This window comes from Odontesthes bonariensis, chromosome 5, assembly GCF_027942865.1.
Source record: "Odontesthes bonariensis isolate fOdoBon6 chromosome 5, fOdoBon6.hap1, whole genome shotgun sequence".
In the NCBI taxonomy this organism is placed as follows: domain Eukaryota; kingdom Metazoa; phylum Chordata; class Actinopteri; order Atheriniformes; family Atherinopsidae; genus Odontesthes; species Odontesthes bonariensis.
Genome location: NC_134510.1, coordinates 33,631,490 through 33,640,363, shown reverse-complemented (window position 1 = coordinate 33,640,363; position 8,874 = coordinate 33,631,490). Strand labels below are relative to the sequence as shown.

The 8,874-nt window shown below is 39.1% G+C and overlaps 1 protein-coding gene across 2 annotated transcripts in view; it reads right to left on the bottom strand.

Annotated features, from left to right (window-relative positions):
• Positions 1–630: 630 nt before the first annotated feature.
• LOC142380376 (fucolectin-like) overlaps positions 631–8,874 on the bottom strand; it is a 173,546-nt gene continuing 165,302 nt past the window's right edge. Inside the window, exons 1-6 of one of the 2 annotated variants that reach the window (XM_075466194.1) lie at positions 5,167–5,271; positions 4,813–4,880; positions 3,308–3,605; positions 2,446–2,600; positions 1,059–1,352; positions 631–774 (exon numbers count right to left, since the gene is read on the bottom strand). In XM_075466194.1, the coding sequence (XP_075322309.1) occupies positions 728–774; positions 1,059–1,352; positions 2,446–2,600; positions 3,308–3,605; positions 4,813–4,876 (858 nt within the window). In that variant the 5' untranslated portion in view covers positions 4,877–4,880; positions 5,167–5,271 and the 3' untranslated portion in view covers positions 631–727. Of the gene's footprint in view, positions 775–1,058; positions 1,353–2,445; positions 2,601–3,307; positions 3,606–4,812; positions 4,882–5,166; positions 5,272–8,874 lie in introns of those variants that run through there. The other variant, XM_075466195.1, reaches the window with a different exon arrangement.

The window sequence follows — 8,874 nt, the reverse complement described above, 5'->3', positions numbered from 1 at the left end:
TAATACAATTACCAGTTACTGAAGAGTGATTAGTAATCTGATGTCTTTGCATTCCCATGAATGTAACAACTTTTCTTCTTTTTAAAAAAAAATAATTTGCAAATTAATTAGAGTTTAAATGTAATCTAAGACAGAACCATACACCTCCACCTCGCACAGAGTTAGGTACTCCTTCCTGTCTGCCTGGAATGAATATGTTAACATCCTGGTACACTGAAATTCAACGGTAGTACCTTTGGCGATGCTGCTGATTATGCCTTACCTGGTAGAAGAAATAGAAATGACTTAGTAAGTGCTGGATAGGTTGACTAAAAAGATACACCTCATTTTCACCATTTGCATGTCCTTTATTTGACTTAGGCCAAGAGGAATGTTGGTATTTTAAGAGTTCTGTTTTTAGCAAGTTTCAAAACAACTAGAAAGAAAGTTTAATAAAGTTATATTCCTTCTACTTTACTCAATTATTTTACATATATAGAATAGAATAGAATAGAATAGAATAGAATAGAATAGAATAGAATAGAATAGAAAAGACTTTATTCATCCCCCGTGGGGAAAATTTATATATATATAACTTCTGATGTATTAAAACGCTAAAATTCATAGCTTAAATTCTTACCAGTTCGGGCATTAAAACCGTAGACCTCCACTTCACAGAGTGATAGAATTTTGTTTGAACCAGGTATGACCACAGTCACATAACGTCCCTCCACCGCATCAGATAAAGTTATAGTGTGTGTTCCCCCATCAGGAATTCCTGCAATTGTAGCAACCCTAGAAGAGAAGAAGCATCTCATCAGTGACGTTTATGATCTGCTTGGAGGATTCTCAGTGGCAGGGTTGTGTCAGGTTAAGGGACGTAATTGTTGTGACTGGATTTAAAGGTCAGATTCTTAAAACCTGTTGTGACATATTGGACAGTATTTCTATAAACTGAAATAATTCACAAAGGGAGAGATCAAAGGGGGGAAATGTGGTGATTAGCATTGCAGAAAAATAAAAAACTAAAGGTGCTCCAGTCAGTCACTGTCACAATGTAACTGTTAATGTTCACTCACTGTTGGCTGTCTGGACCATTGTAATCTTTAGAGTTGCAACGTAAATCTCTGCCTCAGCAATCCTGTTTCCGCAACAATCTCCTCTGTTGGTTATCTTGATGGAAGTGATTACATAGGACTCCAGCAGGTCCACTCTCCACCAGGGATTGGTTTGCTCAAGGGTGTGAGTGCATGATCCGTGGATAAAGATAGAATTCTGGTTTCCATCGATTGCATTGTAGGCAGCCGCGTATACATCCCAGTCTCCCTTGTAGCGTTGAGACTGAGTGGCTTTACCACGCAAAGCCAAATTTGCTGGAAAAAAAGCATGTTTTATTATTGTCCATCCATCCATCCATTTTCTATACCCGCTTAATCTGTCGGTCGGGTTGCGGGGGGGCTGGAGCCTGTCCCAGGAGTCATTGGGTGAGAGGCAGGGTACACCCTCGACAGGTCACCAGTCCATCACAGGGCCACACAGAGACAAACGAGACAAAAAACCACACACACACTCACACTTACTCCTAAGGACAATTTTAGAGACACCAATTAACCTAACATGCATGTTTTTGGACAGTGGGAGGAAACCGGATTACCCGGAGAGAACCTTCCCTAAACATAATTATTGAAAATAGCTCGATCATACAGATCTTGTACTTTAAAAGTGTTTTTGACACAAATGCATCAAGTTCTCGCCTTGTTAACATCTGCACCTTAATCTAGTGGAAGGGTTAACCCCATGATCATGAAAGCTTTGCTGACAGGGGCATTAGCCCCTGGTAGGGTCGTCCAAGGCAAATAAGTGTCAGGGGAGGTGTAAGATTGAGAGCGGTTCAAAGACCTTAATGGAGAGGCACCAGACAAATACATTCACCTTGCCCAGAAAAAGGAAATTGGTGAACCCCCCTGGGAGCCAGGCCTGGGGACTAGCTCCTGTGAGCACATGGTGGCCAAAATTCGGCTCCAAGGGCTCAGCTGAAACGAATCAGCTGAGGTGGTTCAGGCACCTGATTAGGATGCCTCCGGGTCATCTCCCTTTGGAGGTTTTTCAGAACTGGTAATATAGGGATATGTTATCCCTCCAGCTTGTTCTGGGATCCCATCTGTCATGGGAACACCTCAAGTTTCCCCAAGGGGAGGTGGAGAGTGTTGTGAAGGGAAAGGGATGTCTGCATTTGCATCCTTGACCTGTTGCCACTGTGACCCAACCTTGGAAAAGTGGAAGATGATGGATGGGTACATGAAGTTATTTTAATAATGAGTTATATTGTTCATTGTTAATATGTGCTGCATGCTTGGTGGAAATTATATAATTGCAGTCCTCCAACTGGTATATTGTTAATATTTTTAATGGTATATTATTTAGCATAACTTCTGAGTAATTAAAAAGCATAGCTTAAATTCTCACCAGTTGGGGCTTGATAACCATAGACCTCCACTTCACAGAGTGTTAGAATTTTCTTTGAACCAGGTAGGACCACATTCACATAACGTCCCTCCACTTCATTAGTTAAAGGTATACTTTCTGTTGCCCCATCAGGAATTGCTGCAATTGTAGCAACCCTAGAAGAGAAGAAGCATCTCATCAGTGACGTTTATGATCTGCTTTGAGGATTCTCAGTGGCAGGGTTGTCAGGTTAAGGGACGTAATTGTTGTGACCGGATTTAAAGGTCAGATTCTTAAAGCAGTACAATGTAACTTCTCAAAAAGCCCACTATGGAGCTCCCCCACCAGGCTTGGAGGTAATGTACGGTTACACTGTCGTAAATACAACACCCTTTCGCTTTCACGTTTCACGTTTGTTGACGAACCGGCGAGGAGTCAGAAGGTGCAAGCTGTGTCGACCGAGAAGGTAAGAGTAATCAAATGTACCTGGGAGCGTGAGAGGGGTCTATTTGTTTTTGCGGTAGGTGTGCCAGAAAGCAAGTCGAAGTACTTCCGCTCAGCTCCCGGGCCGGTCCAGCAAAGTTATATAGCGCAGTTTTTCCAACTCAGACCCCCGAAGGGCATATGAGACAGGCCAATCGTAATGTTAAAACTCTTTCTGGCCGCACAATTTTTTTCAAGCTTTTATTTTAAGGTAGAACTGTTACATAGTATTGCTTTAAAACCTGTTGTGACATATTGGACAGTATTTCTATAAACTGAAATAATTCACAAAAGGAGAGGTCAAAAGGGGGAAATGTGGTGATTAGCATTGCAGAAAAACAAAAAACTAAAGGTGCTCCAGTCAGTCACTGTCACAATGTAACTGTTAATGTTCACTCACCGTCGGCTGTTGGGACCATTGTAATCTTTAGAGGTGCCAACGTAAATCTCTGCCCCATTAATCCTGTTTCCGCAACAATCTCCTCTGTTGGTTATCTTGATGGCAGTGATTATATAGGACTCCAGCAGGTCCACTCTCCACCAGGGATTGGTTTGCTCAGTGGTGTGAGTGCATGTTCCACGGTCAAATTTAGAATTTCGGTTTCCATCGATAGCATTGTAGGCAGCCGAGAATGAATCCCCGTCTTTTCCCGTGTAGCGTTGAGACTGAGTGGCTTTACCACGCAAAGCCAAATTTGCTGGAAAAAAAGCATGTTTTATTGTTTATTTTATTTAATTTTGCTGTTTTTTCATAGGATACAGTTTGTCCTTTTTCCTTATTTTGGTGTTACAACCTGTAATTCAGTGTGAAACATTAGCAAAAACAATCAAAAATGGTAAAGTGAAATGGGGGTGAGGGGTGGAAGTATTTTAAAATACTTAAAATAACAAAAAGTGATGCATGCATATGTGTTCACCCCATTTGTCATGAAGTCCCTAAATAAATAAATGAAACTAAGTAAGTAAAATAAGGTCCATATCCAAGGTCCGAGTGTCATGAACTGAGAGTACAATAGGCCTGTTCTGAAAGGAGTCTGGAACACCACGAATTAAGGCATCCCACCTAGTAAGTGACACCATGAAGACCAAGGAGCTCTTTTACAAATACAAGTACAAATTAGGGTTGGGTCAGAGGAAATCTATCAGAAACTCTGAAAATCTCACATTAGATCAATCATCCAAAAATGGAAAGAATATGGCACCAACAAGTATACCAAGAGAGGGTCATCCACCAAAACTCTCAGACTGGGTAAGGAGGGCATTAGACATACTGCAAAGAGACCAAAGGTATCAAGGAAGGAGCTGGAAAGCTCCACAGAGGAGACTGGAGTATCTGTTCAGAATCGTAGGAATTATGGTGCAAAAAACAGGTAAATTCTTCTTGTTTCAGTCTTCCAGAGAGTTAAGATTGGCACTAACGCTCACTTTCCAGGAGGACAACGAACCTAAACACACTACAAATACAGTACTCGAGTGGATTAGGGTGAAACTTTAAAAAGCCCAGATCTCTGTTTGACTGAGAATCTGTGGCATGAAAAAAAGATTTCTGTACGACAGATGAACTTCAACAACTTGAAGGAGCTGGAGCAGTTTTGTTTTGAAGAACGGGCAAAAATTCCAGTGGCTTGAACTGCCACTGTCATAGAGACAAACCCAAAGAGTCATAAAACAATTAGAAAAAAACAAAGAATCTGGTTCATCTTTATGAATTAGGCTTAAGAGACATGAATGGTTTTAAAAGGAAATATTATCACTATTTTATAGCATTTCTCGTGTTATTCATTATATTAAATTACATCTGTTATTAGTAAAATTATCAGTGTTCAATGTGTTTTCAAAGATTGATGCTACTGTCATAGTGATATTGTATAGTTAACACATAAACACAAGTATTTTCATACTTACGGTAATCGTACGCTGAGTACATTGGCAAGAAGAGGACCAAATAAAACATCATCGCGTGCTCCATAATTCTGGTTAAAACAGACAAACAGAAACTAAAAAATTAAGAATAAACTAAATTAAGAATAAACATCAAGCTTTCCTTTAAAACAGAGAAAATAATGCTAATTGTTTCCTGCTCTGAGCATACATATGGTTGATAATATAGTTCTTTTTGAACTGCTGATAGTTTTTCCTCTGAAAATGGAGAGTTTTTAGGTGTAAAGATAAATTAATGTAAAAATTGGTCAAGAATTCCTTTACTCAAAGATAGACTGATCAAATAATTCTGACAAATGTGTCAAATAAAATGGTTACCCTGATTTCTTGGTGGACAGATGTTGGGTCAATGGGGTTGAAGGATTCAACAGAAACCTTCTGGAAAGATGATCACCGATTCTTTAAATATTGTGGAATTTCTTATGTCTTCATGTTTCTATCCAATCACATCACAGTGTATAGTCTACTCTTCCTTTGTCAAGTATTTTCAAACGGTCATCACGACATACAGTCAAATATTTAATCAAGTTCAACGTTTTACCCTCATGACATGATAGGTTAAACAAAGCACAACATTTCACACACTGGATACTGAAATGTTTAACTGTTTCAATGCACTCTCAGATCTAAAGGCCCATTTGGATGCTGGCTATCATGGCTTATAATTAACTAACCCTTGTATGGTATTCGGGTCAAATTGACCCGTTTCAAATTATTAAAAGACAAAAAATGGTACAAGTATAATTTTTTTCTACCTGAAACTCAATGGCATTAGCTTATTTTCTGTGATAAACATGTACAAACAAACAAAAAAAAGTCTTGAGCACACATCCTACTGTACCCCACACATTTACATCCTTCATATGGTCTTCGGGTCATTTTGACCCGTATACACAGACACACAGACACACACATTGTGACATTATTATCATCAAAGCACAGAGAAGCTGTTTGTTCTCACTTTTTTTTTAGGGACATTGCAGACATTGTGTCAAACCATACTGACAATCAAAAATCATGTGCAAGAAACTGCAAGTGTCTTATCACACAGATTTGTTTAATAGACATACACTTGTACCGGAACACCACCACTGCACTCACTTGATGACCATTGATTATGTCGATCAGTAGCTGGCTCATTGTTAAAATACCCTATCTCACTGTACTGAATGATAAATAGAACAACAATATGAACGTATAAAACAGTAGTCTGTTTTTCTGAAAAGGGTTAGGGTTCCGAAGTAGCCTGGAAAACCAGCGCCAACTGCTGGACGGCAAAATGTTTTGCCTGCGGTTGGGTCTGGCTTCGAACCACTTTTCATTTTGAAAATACTGCCCTGAATCTGGCAGATGGCAACTAAACCAATCACAACGCAGAGATGTGTTTTGAATCAACGCGGGCGGGGCAGAGGGTCAGAGCGTTGGCCTATAGGCACAGACACGGTTTGAAAGACAACGGGTTGTGCTCATCAACAATGTTCCGTTGTATCCATTCATCGGAGCCAGACTAAATTAGACATCCAATCCATTTAGGCTGGTTTATCAGGCTAGTTCCGAAGCACTTTGAAGCAAATAATCTACAAGTGTTGTGCCCATCCATCCATTATCTATACCGCTGAATCCGTCGATTGGGTCGCGGTCGGGCTGGAGCCTATCCCAGCAGTCAATGGGCGAGAGGCGGGGTACACCCTGGACAGGCCGCCAGTCCATCACAGGGCCCAAGTGTTGTGCATTTAGCCAAATTAAAACATCAAATCAAATCAAATTTATTTGTATAGCACATTTCATGTACAAAACAATTCAAAGTGCTTCACATAAAATAAAAGCATTGCAGCAGGGAGTGGAAGAAGCATTAAAAATGCATAAAAGAATATAAAGAGAAACAAATAAAATAATTTAAATGAATTTAAAAACAAGCAACAGTCCAGATAAGTTCAAAGATATCGTGCAGATTTCATGCATAGACACATGAGAAAAGAAATGTTTTTAACCTGGATTTAAAAATGTCTACATTTGGTGAAAGTTTAATCTCCACTGGCAGTTTGTTCCACTTGTTTGCAGCATAACAGCTAAATGCTGCTTCTCCTTGTTTAGTCTGGACTCTGGACTGGACCAGCTGACCTGAGTCCTTGGATCTAAGAGCTCTGCTAGGTTTATATTCTCTGAACATATCACAGATGTATTTTGGGCCTAAACCGTTTTGGGATTTGTGAACCATCAGCAGGCTTTTAAAATCTGACTGACTGGAAGCCAGAGTAAAGATTTTAAAACTGGTGTGATGTGTTCAGATCTCTTAGTCCGGGTTAAAACTCTAGCAGCAGCGAAGTCTCCAACTAGAAGTCTCCAAAACCTGTAGACTACAATCAGGGGATCTACAAATAAGTCTGACAGCTCTTGTTGTCAACACACTTTAGCAAAGGGATAAAGGATACCTTTTATGTATCAGGACATACTGTAACTTGTGCGTGCGTGTCCGTGTGCGTGTCCGTGTGCGTGTCCGTGTGCGTGTCCGTGTCCGTGTCCGTGTCCGTGTCCGTGTATGGATTAGGTTTGCTCTTCAACCAGAGCAAGTTTTTTCTTTTTCTGCTGTCCTGTTGACACTTGGCAACATGATCGTTACTTATGGTCACGTTTCTAATTAAATGTATGTTAATGCTGTACTGTAGCGTACCACATGATGGAAAAACGTTGTTAGATCTCTCAGAACTTCTTTTTCATTACGCAGTAACCTCTTTTTTAATTTTAATTTTTAGCCTTTTTACAAGTTTTTGTGAATCTTCTTATTTTCACCACTTGCCAATGATCAGTCCATGGAGCAGTTGGTTGGCTCGGTTCAGATTTTACCTACCAGCCTCTCTAAAATGTGAACTGTGAGCTCTATAAATGTAAATATGTTGTGGTTTTACAACAGGTTTACAAGGCTGATCTTCTTTGAACCACATTTCACCAAGAAAGTGTTTGATCCTATGAATCTCTCCAAAACCACCACTTGTTTTCTGTACTGTACAAACAAAATTATTCATGTTTTTTTGGGAAATTGGTCATAAGTCCACTTCATGTTGACATTGTCAGCCAACAGACTGATTGACTTTAGCATCATACTTATTGCAGAAATATTAGCTCTATGAGTGATATGAGGCTTGTACAAAACTTCTTATCTAACTTTTGACAAAATTCGAATGATAAAATCCATCTGTGCATCAAGCAACAGCAATATGTTGCTGCTATTCAGAAATGCATTTTTGATTGTCTTGTTCACAGATTCTGAATGATTGCCATGAATATGGAATATGGTTGATGTGGTGTTCTCTAAAAGATCAGTAAGCAAAGTGGAATTGATGCTGGTTGAGTGAAAATAAAACAAGCTACACCCAGCTACTATTGTTGTGTCTGTTTATTTTCAGCATCATCTTTCAACCAAAGTAACCAGATGTCTTTAAAACACAACAGCGCAAACAAACTACATAAAAAAAAGAACAGTGAACAGTGTCATAACAAGGCACGGCACCTTTCCCCACAACTATGCAGGTAACCCTCAGCTACAGTATGTACTGATCAAACTAAACACTTTGGTATTCAACCCAAAGCAGGACACAAGACATCTGGTGATTTCTGAACCTGACCTTATTAAATTATTGTTTTAAATTTCCTTTGTATGCTTCAATCTCTAAATCCACTTTTATTCCTTAATGTTATCAGTGTGTTTTAAAGCAATTTGAGTTCTATTTGATTCTTTTTTAAAGATGCTAGATAATTCAACTGTGACTGATTACTGATGGATTGCTATTTCAGCAATTTAATTAAATGTATACATTACACTAATGATTTATCTCATCAGATTGTTGTTATACTGACAGGTGTTCTCATTACCTTGTCTGCCATATTTATATAATTGAGGATAGGGTAAGGACCAGAAACACAGATCAAATTTGATAAATTCGTCTTTTAACCATTGCATTTTTTTTAAATATACTCTCTGAAAAACCAGGACTTGGTGGCACAAAGTGATTCAAAATGAATGTAATC